This window comes from Rattus norvegicus, chromosome 1 (assembly GCF_036323735.1).
Source record: "Rattus norvegicus strain BN/NHsdMcwi chromosome 1, GRCr8, whole genome shotgun sequence".
NCBI classification, from domain to species: domain Eukaryota; kingdom Metazoa; phylum Chordata; class Mammalia; order Rodentia; family Muridae; genus Rattus; species Rattus norvegicus.
The window spans coordinates 210,798,008-210,813,928 of NC_086019.1; the positions used below are offsets into that span (position 1 = coordinate 210,798,008).

Sequence of the window (15,921 nt, forward strand, 5' to 3'; positions counted from 1 at the left end):
GCCTGTGTGCGGTGCTTCTCAGGTGAGGCTTAGCCCATGGGGGACAATGTGAAGACTCTAGGAGTGTGGGGGTGGGGGCAAAACTTGGTTTTGAGAGAATAAAAGTTGCTGTCTATAATAACATTTTACCTATCTTGACTCTAGGTGACTCTGAGGTCAGGAGCCACAGGCCTCAGATGATTTAAAGTCCAATTGTTAAAGAGTAATGGTTAAGTAAAGGATTAGTTGCTAGGGCTCCTTTCTCACTTGGAAGCCTTGCCTCTCACTGGCCAGGAGGAGGGAGGCTTGGAGCAATTAACTTTTATTGAACCAGGAGAAGAAAGTCACTCCCACAGAAAGAAAAACTTTCACACAAGCAAATGTGCATAGAAACATTCTTACATTCATACAGACATCCATACATATGTGTACCTTTTTGTTGGGCCCAACAATCTGACCCATCAACTTAAATACTTACACATACACATCTACACTTACCGTCAAATATATATATATATATATATATATATATATATATATATGTGTGTGTGTGTGTGTGTGTGTGTAAGTACACACACACATACATATATATGTATATGTATATATACATATATATATGTGTATATATATATATATATATATATATATATATATATATATATATATGACAGAACAAAAGCCCAAGCACCAGTGTAGAAAGAACTCACTCATTCTGGATGAAAAATAAGCTCCAACCTTCATTGCATAGAGAAAGAAAAAGCTCCTATCTTCCTATTGCTAAATGAAAGAAAGGAAGCCGAGTCTGTTAGAAAAGAGCTCCGTCCTTGGTCCTTGTGGGTAAGAAGCCTGCTCTATCCTGTCCTGGTAAGAAGCCTGCTGCTGCTGTGTGCTCTCTGTGGCTCCTTCCCTGTTCTGTGCTCCACCTGGCTTTGCCTCTCTTCTCTTTCTCCCCAGCTCTGTTGTACTCCGCTGTCTCTCTTCTCTTTCTCCCCAGCTCTATTTTGCTCTCTCTTCTGCTTCTATTTCACTTCTACTCTGTTTCTCGTCTGTTCTCCTCCTGCCTACTTAATGTTTTTAGGAGAATAGATCACATGGTATTCCAAGCCTCTGTTTTCAGAAGTTCACAAAAATGCAAGCATAAATTCAAATTATAAATGAATAAGGAGTTATGGCAGCGGTGTCACATGCATTTCCATTAAGGCTGGCTATCTAAGTAAACATTCATATCTGTCTCTAGCCCCACAGGATCATTGAGAATCTAAGACTATCAATCTAAGTTAGCACGTTTCTGTCAAAAGGCTTATCATCTGCCTCGTGTCTCATTAGTACTGAAGTTTTGTATAGATAAATCCAGTCAATATTTTATCTTCTGTCCTTGCACCTACAGTAAATGATTCATTCTCAGTTTATGGCCTTCAGTTATCGGATAATAGTTTACAGCCTAAAGATCGTTATCTTTTTTTTTCCAGAGCTGGGGACCGAACCCAGGGCCTTGCGCTTGAGCCAAATCCCCAACCCCAAAGATCGTTATCCTTAATCCTAAATCTGTTACACGCCTACTTTCTATCTTCATGCAATTAAATTATGACATATGAAGGCTTGCAGAGTCCCATTTGCAGTTTTCATATTACAGAGGGCCCAAAATTATCTGTATAATTTTAGGAATTCTATAGGATCACTATTAGGAATTAAGAAGCCATCTATTTGTCTGCATAGCATCACCACAAGACAGTAGTACACCTTTGTTGATCTGCAGAAAATCTGCCTGAGGGGTGGACTAATGCCCAGGAATTGTGATGTGAATTTAATAATGGCAGAAAAGGCATATCAGTAGCAAAAATCAATCCTGAGACAAAGTCTCTTGGGTCTTACCTCCAAGAGTTCATCCATCTCAGACCGTGCCAAAAATAAAATAAAACAAAAACAAACAACAGGTGACCACTTCAGGAAAGTCATCCACTAACCTTAGCCTCTCCTTGAAGACTTCTGACAGAGATGACATTATCTTTGTCATCAGAGGTGTTGCATTTGAAAGTCAGGGGATGACAGACATATCTTTACTCATGTGTTGATTATGTCAATAAATGATTAGGGAATACCTTTGTAGCTATGGTTTCCACCCTAAATCATGCTTTATAAACAATATAACCCTGACTACAGAGATGGCGAAATTGGTAAAGTGCTTGGGGTGTAAGGATGAGGACCAGAGTTTGACCTCCAGAACTGAGGTTAAAGATGCTGGTCATGTTGGCATGTAACCTTAATCCCAGTGCAAGGCAGAGACATCGGGTCCCTTGGGGTGTGTTAGCTAGAAGGCCTATTCTTCTTGGTGAGTTGCAGGCCAGTGAGTTATCCTGTCTCAACAAAACAAGGTGGACGGTGCAGAGACATTTATATAAACATCACACACACATGCACACACAAAAGCCATGTTGTTGATCTGCAGAGAATCTGCCCAATAGGGTGGGCTGATGTCACCTGGAGAGGCTAAGGCTAGCAGGTGACCTTCCTGAAATGGCCTTCTGCTTGGTGTCATGTTATAATACTAGGTATGGGCTCCCAAGGTCTGGTTGCCCCCAGAGACAAGGAGATAACTCATACACCAAGTGATGGTATGTAACCTTGTCCCCCAAGTTATCCCTGATTGGTCAGTAAAGATCCCCAGCCTGTAGCTGGGCAGAAGAGAGGTAAGTAGGTGGGCTTTGGTTCCCAGGGGTGGGGTGTGAAGCAGAGACCACAAGGGAGAGAGAGAAAGGTGCCATGGAGTTAAGGGATCAGGAGGACAAACAGATCACAAGGGCCTGTCAGAGTAAGAGCAGCCCAGGTGACAAGTGATATCTTGGGGTTATTTAACAGGGGAGTAGACAAAATAGCGTAGAGAGTTAATATCTGCCCAGTTCTAGTGCTGTCTAAACTTATTATAAATATAAAAGTTTTGTGTCTTTTATCTGGGAACTGAATGATCTAAGGTGGGATAGAAACCCCAATTAAATAGTATTATTTACTACAACGGAGATTATAACTCAGGCACTGGGGTTCATGCCTGCACGTCCAGCACTGAAAAGGCCAAAGCAAGAGGGTTGCCATGGATTTGAGGTATCTTTACTGACCATCTGGGTTACACAGTGAGTTCTAGGCCAGCTTAGGCTACAGAGTGCGACCAGATCCAAAAAGGGGGTGGGGGTATAAGATTCTGCACCTGTGACTGAAGAGATGGCTCAGCAGGTAAGGGCACCGGCCACGCCTCTAGAGGACTCGGGTTCAATTCCTAACATCCTTATGGCAGCTCACAATTGTCTGTAATATTCATGCACGGGCTGGAGAGATGGCTCAGCCGTTAAAGGCCAGACTCACAACCAAAAATGTAATATGCATGCAGGCAAAATACCTATACACAAAATAAAATAAAATAAATATTTTTAAAAGATTCCTGCACCTGCCCTCTCCCTACCTCCATCCATTTGTCTTTCCTTCTATTCAGTCATTTATCCATTCAACAAACACTCACCCATTAGTGCAGTTGGAATATTTTAATAAAACCTGGCACAAGCCACCTCAATGGCTATGTTCCTGAATGAGACACACACACACACACACACACACACACACAACCTTTCTAGACTGAGCTGGGTAACTGCCTGCCCTCCATGCTGTTAGAATCTACCTCCTATCAATAACTCCGAGTTACTACTTACTAATGTCTATGTCCCATCTTGGCTACTCTTAACTCCAATTGGTCAGCCTCCTGGACCACGTTCTCTTGGCACAGAGCCCAGGGTGCTCTCCTTGTTTCTCTACCCATGGCAGCTCTTGTCTCTCTCCTACACACTTTTCTAAGGCATGGTGGCTCTCTCCCCCTTGCTCCTTCCTCATGGTCCCAAGCCCAGGAAACCTAAACCCCATTTATGTCTTTTCTTTCCAACTATTGGCTGCCGGCATTTTATTTACCAATCAGAACTAACTGGGGGCAGGGTCGCTCAATGTCTTACTTGCGGACTCTCTTGTCTTTGGGGGAAACAGTTTTGGGGGACCCATACTAACATTGGAATGCAAGCATTAGGTGCACCCACTACACATCAGTCCACCAAAATGCCCACATACTAATCTACCCACCCAATTAACCTTTACCACCTTAGTCATCCATCTTTTCATTAACCCTTCCAATATCTCTCTAAGCAATCCATCTATCCACTTACCAACATTTGGCTCACCAGATAGTGTCCACCTACCCATTCATCTATTCATGTATACATCCAGCTATTCAATTTCCCCTCCACCAACCCAACCGTCCATCCATCCACCCCTTCTTCTATCCACTTATCTCATTATCTACCCTTCCAACTAGCCACTCATCCAGTCTATCCTGTTGTCCAGCCAGCTGTCCTTCTACCACTGCCAAAGGTTCTGATCCTGACAGACAGAAGGTTCCAGAAGGTTAATCTCCTGCACTCAGACCTGGAGACCTTGGAGTTGACACTCTTGCCAACCCCACCCTCTTGTCACCAACCCCCTCTGTAGAGGCCACCACCTCTTGTCTCCTGAGGGCATCTACCCAGTGTACACTGATCTATTGATTCTCAACCCTGGACACCAGGGTTTGAACCTGTTTGGCTAAATCATTATGAGTTAATTGAAAACACCAAGATGAGCTTTCCAGGACACTGAGATGCAAGCCAGGAGGGGCTTCCAGCCAGGAGAAGATGCCTTTGTCCTCATGGGAAACCTTTGCCTACTAACTTTTGACTAATTATTTCTCTAACCACCTTGGACTATACTTTGAGACACGCATTTCTCATTACTTCCTACCTTCCTAGAGAGAAATACAAGGTTAACCTCCATTTTTGTTTGTTTTTTTTTTCAGACAGATCAATGAACTCATGACTGTTCATGCCTATGTTCCCAGCTACTTGGCTACTTGACAAGAGGAAAGGAAAAAAGAAAAGAAAAAGAGAGAAAAAACAGAAAGGGGTGGAGATGTAGCGCATGAGTGGAGTATTTACCTAGCATGTATGAGGCCCAGGGATCAATCCCCAGTACCAGGAAAAAATGAAAAGAAGGTCAGAAGGTAAAGTACTTTCCCAGGGGACCCAGCCCTGTCGGTCCCCTCTAAGACCTCACAGAACATAAGAGAATATGCTTTCAGGGGACTGTGTTTGAGGATGTCCCTGCCTGGTGCAGAGCGGCTGAAGAAGGCCACATGCTAAGTCCTGTGAACAATAACCAAGAACCCTTCCCGCCCCCGACCACCTGCCCAGGGTCCACACAGCTTTCAGTCTTGCCTGTCCCAGATCTCAGAGCTTTCTTCAGGTGTGTTCAGCCTGTCCCCTCCTTGTGGACGCCACTCACTCCCAGTCACCTTATCTCATCCCCAAGCACAGCAAGTCCTCCCGCCGACAGACAACCTGTGGAACCGTCCCGTATTTTCTCACTGACTGTAATCCTACACTGCCGAAGGTGATGCCCTACCTCATCAAAAGTTTTAGACGTGAGGCTGGTCGTCTGCTCCCAGGCAGAGGGTTCAGACCTGGCACTCAGCCAACTCCACCCTCTGGTGCCCCATCTTCCTGTCCATACTTTCTATAGAGGCCACCAATACTCTCCCCTGCCTCCCAAGGGCTCTGCCCGGTGTTACTTGAGGGTTCCAGGGCTCTACCAGATCACTGTTGATGACTGTCAGCCTCATACAGGGCTACTTAACATCAACAGAACGAGCAGAGCCTTCCTCCCACCTGCCTGGGTGGGTGTTCCCAAGTACAGACAGACTGCTTGGTGGCCCTTGCCTGGTTAGACGCACTTGAGGCTGAAGTCTTCAGAGAAGGTGGGGTCTTTTGCGTGGTCCCTGCTGCTGGCCTGGGACTAAAATCCACCCTAGGGTTTCTTTTATAACCCAGACTGGTCTGGAACTCACTATATAGCTAAGGATGACCTTGAACTTTTGATTCTTCTACCTCCGGGTATTTTACAGGTCCACAACACTACGTCCAGTTGTTCTGAACTGTATTGAGCCCAGGGCCTTTCTGTATGCTAGGCAAGCACTCTCCAAGGGAGATGGAGGCCCCGCCTTCGCCCCACTCTCCCTCCAGCCTTGAGGTTTGCACGCTGGTCACTGAGTCGATGGTAGTCACTAGCTCAGATGGCAGGCATGGCATGCATGGGATCTTGTTCCCTGAGACAAAGGCTGATGCAGAGGGCATGTGAATAAATCATGAGGGGCCCACAGCAGGCCAGCAGGCCATAGCTGACCTCATTCTGGAAGTGAGAGTAAGCAGCTGCGTGGTGAGTGGCTGGGGTGTGGCAAGGGGCAAGGGGCAAGGGGCACCATTACCCTTGTTCCTTGAGAAAAGCTTACAGGTCTGGGTGGTTCACTCAGGAGGTGGGGAAGCAGAGGTGGAAACAAAGGTATCCCGGGGCTCCAGGTGGGAAAGAGAGGCGCAGGTGGCATACTTCCCCAGAATCTTGGAGCTGTCCTGGGAAAGTGAATGGTGGAGGAGTAGGAAGGGCAAACAGACAGAGTGAACTGAGAAAGAGCCCCTGGGAAACAGTGAAAGGGCAGAAAGAGAGAGGGAGAGGAGAGAGAGAGAGCAGACAGGTAGACAGACAGACATATATACACACAGAGAGAAAGAGACAGACAGACAGAGACATACACATATACACACAGAAACAGACAGACAGAGACATACACATATACACACAGAGACAGACAGACAGACAGACGCAGACAGAGAGACAGGGACAGAGGGACAGAGACAGAGACAGAGAGGGGCTGAGGGGAACAGAGAGAGGTTAAGGCACAGAGAGAAACTGAGGAGAACAGAGAGACTGAGAGGGCCTGAGGGTCGTGAGAACACTGCTCTACCAAGACAGAGATGATAGCAAAGGCCAAAGCAGATGGAGAACGAGCAGGACACGGAGCAGGAAGAACACATTGGGACACCAGCCAGAGAGGTGCAGGCAGGACATGGGGCCGAAGGAGGCCAGCCAGCTTGGGAGCCAGCGAGGAGCCCAGGGTGTAGTCTGTGCTCCTGTGAAGGTTGGGAGTGCTCTAGGAGGAAGGTGAAGAGTTCAAAGTCGGACTGAGGGAGCAGCAATGGAAGACAGTAGTGACCTTAGAGAAGCTGGGCTCTCCTAACCCCAGAGCTAGAAACGAAACATAGCCACAGCTCGCACTGGGCCACCTACCTACAGGTTGAGGAGACCCAGCTGGGACAGAAAAGGTACCACGCCTATACCCATGGCCCTACCCGAGGGCCCAGCAGATGGCAGCCTCCCTGAAGGGGACTCCAGTCCATCCACAGGCACCGCAGGACCCAGCCAAGACATAGCCAGCCCTACTGCCCGCAGACGGGCCCTCCTCCGTGAGCTGGAAGCCCAGGTGCAGGCTGCCTACGGACAGGTAAGGGACACAAACTGTTCTTTACTAAGGGACCCCAAGACTCAGCTGACTATAAAACACACCCAGAACCAAATCCACATATAGGTGACCAGAGTGGTCAGGAGAAGCTAGAGAACCCATATGCCACCTCTGTTGACACTGAGGGATCAGTACCCAGAGTTGGCCCTCCATGCACTATGTCCAGCTTTGAATGGATACAGGGTTTTGACAGGCGTGCACAGGAACTTCAGACTGGGCGGAAATAAAAGCAGCTAGGTTCTCTCTCTCTCCGAGGACTTCATCCTCCAGTCCCCAGTTGCCACACTAGGAGTTGGGAATCCAACTGGCACAAGCACTGGGTCCTTACTTCTTCTGGAGGGATCCAAGCATGCTTCTGAAGGGGCTGATTGGAGGAGATTAGTGCAAGGCTGAGAGACGGGTTGGTTGGGGGGGGGCACTGTTCAGAAGACCCTCCTGAGGAAGATCTGGGAGACTGTGCCTTCCAGGGGGCCTTTCCTCTGAGTAAACCCACACACACACTCACAGAGATACTCAGAGATAATCCCGGATTGGATTAGGGCCCAAGCCCCAGGCCCAGGGCTCCCCGCCTGCCCACCCGCTCCTGATCTTGCCCACAAAACCCCAGGAAAATCCTCTCCAGTGCTCCCAGGCTGTCTCTGGAAACAGCAGGGGGCTGGCAGAATCCACAGCATCCTCCCAGGACTCAGGACCTGGCATGGTTCAGAGACCCATGGGGAACTGTGCCAAGCGGCCCTGGCACCGGGGGTCTAAGGTAGGAAGGTGAAGGGGAGACATAGGCCAGAAACCTGGGTGACCCCATGCCTTGGGCAGATAGTACCCAGAGATGTGGTGGTATTGGGCTGGGTTAAAGATTGGCTCCAGAGGAGATGGAGGGGAGATCAGTATGCCTTCTTTGAAGGAGATGTTTTCCTGGACTTCCCCAGGCTTGCCTAGGTCTCCCCTGCTAAGTCGCTAGGCCAGCTACCCATTCTGTGCAGGTTTGACTCTCTCAGCCTTGACCAGAGTGACCAGAGCTAGAGGCCAGGTCTTGTTCTGCCACAGTGAGCTGGCCAAGGCCATCACCTCTTCTGTGCTTTAGTTTACTCAACTGGGCAGTTAGGGGTGAACTCTTCCAGCCTGGAGCTGGGTCTTGTGTACCTAGAGGCCCCTCCCCCTCTGTCAGGTGCTGGGCTCCAGAGCGAGGAGCAGCTGGTGAGGGCTGGAGAGGGGCTACAGGAGACCTGGCTACGCGGGCATTGCTCCAGCTCATGGCTGACTTTGCCACAGGAACGCTGGCAGTGGCCTGGATCCCCCCTAGGGGGCTCCCGCCCCAGCCCTGGCCCCAGAGCTGAGGAGCAGGAGGGGACACAGGGCTACTCAGTGCTCGGCAGCCTGGTGGGGCCAGCATGCATCTTCCTCCGACCCAGCATCGCCGCTACCCAGCTCGTATGTACGGTCACTCTGCCTGCCTGCTGCTCTGGTCCCTTAGCCTCATCACTCCCAAGCAGGCGTGAAGGCTAGAGAGGATGTCAGAGGAAAGACATGCAACCCTAGGGGTGGGGCAGAGCTCGGGGAACCCCTATGCCAGGCATGGGGTTGGGTAGAAACCCAAGAAACAGCCACCTAAGAGTTGGGGGTGCAGCCCGGTGGTGGAGTGCTTGCTTGTAACAAGCTCAGGGTTCCATCTCCAGTACTACAGAAATAGAAAGGAAGTGTTTTCTATTTCTGACTAGACAGGTGGGACAGTCCTCAGGAGAGGGTCAGGGGGCAAGGCAGACCTGCGGAGACGTTGAGGCCAGCTGGGTAGAGTATGAGGTTCTGTCTAACCCTGGGATCTACCTCTGTTAAGAGGAGCTCTATACCTCAGCAGACTGTGGGGACAGGGGTCCTCTGGCAGGTTGCAGGGAAAAGGGATCCCTAAGACACCTAGACAGCTGAACAGAACTGGGTAGAATAAGGCACAGGCTTTGGGTACACTGTGGGGCAGGCTGGATGAGAAACCCGGAGACGTGTGGGCCAAGGAACTCCTAACCATCTGTGTACTCTGCAGAACCGAGAGCTGAGACCAGAAGAGATCGAAGGTAAAGGGGTCAGGGAGGGGGCAGTTGAGGTGGGGTGTGGGATGGGGATTACAAGAAGAGGTTTGGGGCTAGGGCCTCTGCAAGGTCCAGGAGGAGCGAGAAGGCCATGGAGATGAGACTGGGCAGGGAGAGGTGGCAAATCCTCCCTTCTTTGCCAACCCCCTTGGTCTCATTGACCACACTGGTCAAGGGCTGCTTCATATTTGTCCATCTGGCTGACACTTCCTGGATGCCCACTGTGAGCCTTGTCCCTTGCTGAAATCCTGCTAACCAGGTAGATAGCCCCCACCTTCTGGAGACAGCTACAGCCGCTGATGGGTAGAGCACTCTTAGGAAAACCTAAGGATGAGCTGGCCAGGAAGAAATGGGCAGGGAGCTCTTCCTAGTAGCTTTTCTGTCCCTTCTCCCCTCCCACCTTCTCCTACCTTTTATCTCCTAGAAGAGACATACTAGATGCTTCTTATGTTTTGATGAGAGAACAGAATTTAATACCACACGTGCAAAGGCCCTGGGGTAACTAATGGAACTGAGGTTTAGCCACAAGAGGGGATTAGAGCCAAAGGGAAAGATGGGCTGGCCCCAGCTGGCAGGCAGGAGGGCGGGTTTAGGAAGGGACTAACCTCACTCTGTCTGGCAGAACTGCAGGTTGCCTTCCAGGAGTTTGACCGAGACCGGGATGGCTACATCGGCTACCGGGAGCTGGGTGCCTGCATGCGGACTCTGGGCTACATGCCCACGGAGATGGAGCTCATTGAGATATCACAGCAAATCAGTACGTGCTTCAGACCCACCCGAGCCTCAGGCCCTGGCCCTGGTCCAGCCCTGAGGTAGCTGCATGGGCTGTTGCAAGAGCCCAGGATATAGTTGACATTAAAGGGAGAGCCCGTGAACCTGCTGGGAGAGCAGGGAGGATGACATGGTTTCCATTCACCAATAAAGAGACTAAAGCTCAGAGAGAAGTACTTGTCTAGAGTCACACAGCAGGGGCTCAGGGAAACCAAGAACCTGTGTCTTAAGAGCCCAGCTGACTGGTGACACATGCCTTTAGTCCCAGCACTTGGGAGGCAGGCAGATCTCTGATTCTGAAGCCATCCTGGTCTACAGAGCATGTTCCAGGACAGTCAGGGCTACACAGAGAAAACACACAAACTACAAACAGAGCCTAGCTGAGGACAACTCCCACAGGAGCTGCTGACGATGCAGTCGTTGGCACTGAGGAAGGACAGACCAGCTAATGCCATGAAGGAAGGGGCCAGGGGTCAAAGGAAGGCAGTGGGTTGGGGACCATAGGTCAGGTGCTAGGCTGGGGTCTCTAATGGATGGATGTACCCTCAGGTGGTGGGAAGGTGGATTTTGAAGATTTTGTGGAGCTGATGGGTCCCAAGCTGCTGGCAGAGACGGCAGACATGATTGGCGTGAGGGAGCTTCGAGACGCTTTCCGGGAGGTGCACCTGGGGTGGAGGGGAAGGAGAGGGTGGGTGAGACTATGGGGCAGGGACTGAAGGCTGAGTGGATTCAGGGCTCAGTCTTTGATCCCATGCCACCATCAATGCTGCCACAGTTTGACACCAACGGGGATGGCTGCATCAGCGTAGGGGAGCTCAGGGCAGCCCTCAAGGCTCTGTTGGGGGAACGCCTCAGCCAACGGGAAGTAGATGAGATACTCCAAGACATTGACCTCAATGGAGATGGCCTGGTTGACTTTGAAGGTAACACTTCCTCTGCTTAGCCACACGTGCCCTCCAGGATTCTAAACAAGTGGTCCTCAACCTGTGGGTTGTGACTGAATATCAGATATCCTGCATATCAAATATTTCCACAACGATTCATAACAATAGCAAACGTTATAGTTACAAAGTAACAATGAAATAATTTGGTGGTTGGGGTCACCACAACATCAGGGACTGTATTAAAGGGTTGCAGCATTAGGTAGGTTGAGGACCGCTGTTTCTAAGCAGTCCCCAGTTATCATGGAGGGTCAAGGAGGGAGGGATGTCATACTCCCTAGTGGCGAGGGAAGAAATTCAAGTCAGTTCTCAGGAAAGCAAAAGTGCTTACTTGGGGAAAGGAAACAGGGAGAACCAAGACTGTAATCTGGGCAACTGAGGTCCCTCCTGCCTGATACACGGATGCCTTTGAAGGTCTCCTCAAGCATCCTTTAGCCCACCCTGGGGCAGGCAGAGCTGCCTCATCTCTAATGGGATCAGGAGGGTAGACCTAAAACCTTGGTTTGTCCCGGCAGAATTTGTTCGGATGATGTCTCGGTGAACCTGTGTAGCAGCTGGAGTGGACACGCCTGGAGGATCCCAGCCTCCGAACTGCAGAGGATCCTATATGTTCTTTGAAGGTCATTGTGTTCAGGACTGTGCATCTCCTCCCCATACCCTGCCTGGGCACAGTGTCCTCGCCTGTCATCACCCCATATTTTGTCCTGGTTCCGTAGCAATAAAGCAGCTCCCAGCTTGTATATTCCACTCATCCTGAAAGTGTGGTCTCTGACCCCAAAAGTTAAGTCCTGGAACTGGGCTAACTACAAGTCACCTCAACTGTGAGCGCCAGAGGGTGGAAATTCCCTCTTCTTCCTCTCTGGATCCAACCCAAAGCAAGTGCCAAAAGATATCTCTGAGCTGGGCATGATGGTGCTTGCCTTTTATCCCAGCACTCTGGAGGTAGAGACAGTTGGAGCTCTGTGAGTTCAAGGATGGCTTTATCTACAGAGCAAGCTCTAGGACAGCCAGGGCTACATGGTGAAACCTGTCTCTGACCCCCTCCTCCCCTCCCCAAAAAGAAAAACACAAAGAACAAAAAAGACATCTTTGAACTGATACACACACACACACACACACACACACACACACACACACACACACACACACCAGGGCTCCTCCTGGTCTTTGAAATTTCCAGGACAGAGTCCTTCTCTCTGCTCTGTCACATGTACTCCTGCTCCAGCCTGGGAGGGGCACCGCTCAGAGCTCAACCTTCAGCATCCAGGAAGGCGCTAGCTGGCAGAAGGGCTCCCCAGGAAGCGCATCAGTCTGAGAGCTAGGACTTCTTTCCTCTGGGAGCCCCCAGTACTTCCTGAGCACGGTGAGAAGGAACAGGATTGGCCAGCCCTGCCCATTTCAAGGCCCCTCTAATGGACAGTCTATGCTGGTGAGCCTTTTAGCATAGAGGGTAGGACCCACCTAGCAGGAATCAGGGACTCCTTCCCTAACCAGCTGCTGTCCTTTTTCTTTACAAGTATCCCTAACCCAACCTAACCTAAACCTCCACTCTACGAGAGACCCACATCTCCACACACAGAGCCTTTACAGCCCTGGTTCTATAAGCAGCTCCCAGCTTGTATATTCTACTCATCCTGAAAGTGGCCTCTACCCACTCCCACTTTGTAACAAAGTGCCTCAGACTAAGTAAAGTAGAAACATTCTAATTTAACACTCTCATGTCAAGAAGTTAGGAAGGCCAAGACAAGATGCAGGCAGAGACAGTAGGCAGTGACACGTCCTCGTAACCCCAGTGCTCAGAACACTAAGGCACCAGATCAAGAGTTTGAGGCTAGCCTTAGCCACATAGTGAGATCCTGACTCAAAATGGGAAGAAAGGGCAGATGGTGTGGTGGTTCACAATATTGATACCAGCCAGACTTGCCAATACACAGAGAGACCATGTCTTGAGAAATAAGAGGGAGCTGGTTACGGTAGTGCACGCCTTTAATCCCAGCACTCAGGAGACAGAGGCAGAAAAATCTCTGCGTTTGAGGCCAGCCTGGTCTACATAGCAAGTTTTAGGGTGTGTGGTTTGCATATGCTTGGCCCAGGGAGTGACAGGATAAAAAGGTGTGGCCTTGTTGGAATAGTATTGTCACTGTGGGCATGGGCTCAAGTCCCTCACCCTAGCTGCCTAGAACCCAGTCTTCCACTAGCTGCACCAATGCCTGCCTAGATGCTGCCATGCTTCCTGCCTTGAGGATAATGAACTGAACCTCTGAAGATGTAAGCCAGCGCCAGTTTCCTTATGAGGCTTGCCTTGGTCATGGTGTCTGCTCACAGCAGTAAAACACTAAGACAGAAATTGGTACCATGGGTGGGGTTATTGCTGTGATAAGCCTGACCATGCTTTTGTTTGGAAGAATGGATTTTGGGACTTTGGATTTGGACAGCAGTGGGATGCTTTAAATGGGGCTTAATGGGCTATCCTAGTAGGAATATGGAAGACTTTGCTGCTGAGGGTGATTTGAACTGTGTGGACCTGGCCTGAGAGGTTTCAGTGGAGAATTTCAATGTGTGGCCTAGAGATTGTAGTACTTTGGGGGAATATGTGGCTGCTTTTTTCCATTGTCCGAAGATTCTGCCTGAGACTAAGGTGAAGAGATTTAGATTAATTGCTTCAAAAATGGAAGTCTCAAAACAGCCTGGTGTTAATTCTGTTGTGCCGTTACTAAAGTTCACTCTTAAGAAGAGCATTTTAATAAAAAGGAGCAAGCTGAGAAAGGGAAAATATAAAATATATGGCTCAAGTATTAAAAGGATACCAGGAAGCGAAATGGAACTGAATCATGTATTCAAGGATATTAAATTGAATTAAGGGAATAGTGAACTTGGGGCAAAAATCCCAGCCAGCTAAGTTTGGGTCCAGGCACGATAGTACAAACCTTTAATCCCAGGAGGCAAAGACAAGCAGAGCTCTGGGTTCAAGGCCAGCCTGGAATAGAGCAAGTTCTAGGTGAAGAACACACCTTTAATCCCAGAAGACAGGCATGCAGATCTCTGAGTTCATGATCAATCTATAGAGCAAGTTCCAGGACAGCCAAACCTACGCAGTGAAGGAGTTGGAAAAGAGGAAGATGGTGATAATGTAATGGAATAAGGGGGCCACGTTCCAGCCCCAGCAAGCAGCAGAACCTGGCAGCTTTGGCCATGTGGCTCTGGCTTTAGAATCCAGAATAAAAGGGACCACTAGGAAAATCGATGCTAGTTAACTGGAGCTAAGAAATTAGTGGTGGTTAAAAAAAAGACCAGGATCACTGAGGTGAAATCTTCTGGGAAGTGTTTTTTCTAAGAACACAAAGAAGCTGTGTTCCAGAGATAGCCAAGGTTGTACCTCATGCTGCAGCTGTACTTGGGAATGTGTGAGAGTCGCCCAGGTGGTACTGGTTTTGAAGACCTGAAGGCATCATGAAGAACAGCTGAGGCCTGGCACTGTGAGAGGCCATGGAAGGCCATTGGTGAAGGTGCAGCCCCAGCTGCAGTTGATGGCCCAGGACTGAAGGAGTCATGCAAAGGAGTTGAGGCTTGGCACCATGAAGAGAGCCTGTGAGAGACTATTGGTGAAGCCTACTTGCAGTGGAAGACCCCAGTGTACTGGAGATGCCAGTACCATGGGATGATCACCGAGAACAGCAGTGGCAGTGGAGTGGATCACTGAGCTTAGAGTGCTACAGAGGGCAGAGCTGGAGATGGGACCCAAGCCCTTAGGAAGAGCACAGAAGATCATGTGTGGATCCCAGACATTGGAACAAGAAGCTGTAACATTGAAATTGCCTTGGAGACCCCAAGATGCCAGAGCCGTGGGCTATCTGCTGAGGAAAGTTGCTAACAGGGAGTGGAACCAGCCCAGGAGAAAGAGGTTTGTTGCAGTCAACAAAGACGGAAAAGGAGTTGGAGACCTGGAGACATGGAGACATCAGACATGGAGGTGCAGAGTTTGGACTTTGTCCAGCTGGTTTCCTATCTTGCTGTCCTCATCCACTAGCAGCTTCAGATGAAGATGTAGGACTCTCAGCTCCTCCTGCATCTTGCCTGCCTGGATGCTGCCATGCTCTTGCCTTCATGATATTGAACTGAACCTCTGAACCTGTAAGCCAGCCCCAATTAAATGTTGACCTTATAAGACTTGCCTTGGTCATGGTGTCTGTGCACAGCAGTAAAACACTAAGACATAGGGCAAGATTATAAAGTCTCAAATAATGAAGAGGAGGAAGACAGTGGGAAGACGACGTCAGCTGCCAATTTCTGACTCACACACACAAATGAATAGGAGTTGGGGGCACACTGATCCTCACGGGATGGTCTCAGGTAGAGCAAAGAGGCAGCCCCAGCTTCCTGAGCAGCATCTGGACTCTGAGGTGCCACTGCTGGCTTCAGCAGCCTCAGCACCACACATCCTGCAGATCCCAATTAATCCTTAATCCTCAATTAAGTGATCCCTACTGCCAAGCCTCCAGCCTTGAGTTGCCTGAGCCCCGTGACTTTTCCAGAAGCTGACACAGAGGGTACCATCCACGAGAAGATGTCTCTGCAGGAGCTGGGAGTGGCAACCCCAAAATTGATGGGAAAGCAGGCGGGGTCAGATGCTTACTGCTCCCCACAGCCACTCGAGCCTCTGCATATGGATGGTGAAGGCCACCAGAGAAGGTCTTAGTCACAATGTGTCTGCTGACACTGAGAGTGCCCCATGCTCTCG

At 49.6% G+C, this 15,921-nt stretch overlaps 1 protein-coding gene across 3 annotated transcripts; it reads left to right on the forward strand.

The window, feature by feature from the left end:
* The first annotated feature begins 6,103 nt into the window (after positions 1-6,103).
* Positions 6,104-11,934, forward strand: Cabp2 (calcium binding protein 2). Of its 3 annotated transcripts, none has more exons than XM_006230924.5 (7): positions 6,104-6,255; positions 7,168-7,375; positions 9,426-9,456; positions 10,094-10,228; positions 10,792-10,901; positions 11,018-11,165; positions 11,699-11,934. In XM_006230924.5, the coding sequence occupies exons 2-7, from the start codon at positions 7,214-7,216 to the stop codon at positions 11,722-11,724; spliced, it is 612 nt and encodes a 203-aa protein (XP_006230986.1). In that variant the 5' UTR covers positions 6,104-6,255; positions 7,168-7,213; the 3' UTR covers positions 11,725-11,934. The 3 variants fall into 3 exon arrangements, with proteins under 3 accessions (XP_006230986.1, XP_038957245.1, XP_574595.3); XM_574595.9 differs by lacking the exons at positions 6,104-6,255; positions 7,168-7,375 and adding exons at positions 8,076-8,147; positions 8,663-8,821; XM_039101317.2 differs by lacking the exons at positions 6,104-6,255; positions 11,018-11,165 and having other exon boundaries at positions 6,837-7,375.
* The last annotated feature ends 3,987 nt before the right edge of the window (positions 11,935-15,921 follow it).

Bases quoted from the DNA above. Each gene is read 5' to 3' on its own strand.
- Cabp2 (XM_574595.9), top strand. From the start codon at position 8,091: ATGGTTCAGAGACCCATGGGGAACTGTGCCAAGCGGCCCTGGCACCGG. The intron at 8,822-9,425 runs GTATGTACGGTC...TGTACTCTGCAG, and splicing joins GCATCGCCGCTACCCAGCTC to AACCGAGAGCTGAGACCAGA. The intron at 10,229-10,791 runs GTACGTGCTTCA...ATGTACCCTCAG, and splicing joins TGAGATATCACAGCAAATCA to GTGGTGGGAAGGTGGATTTT.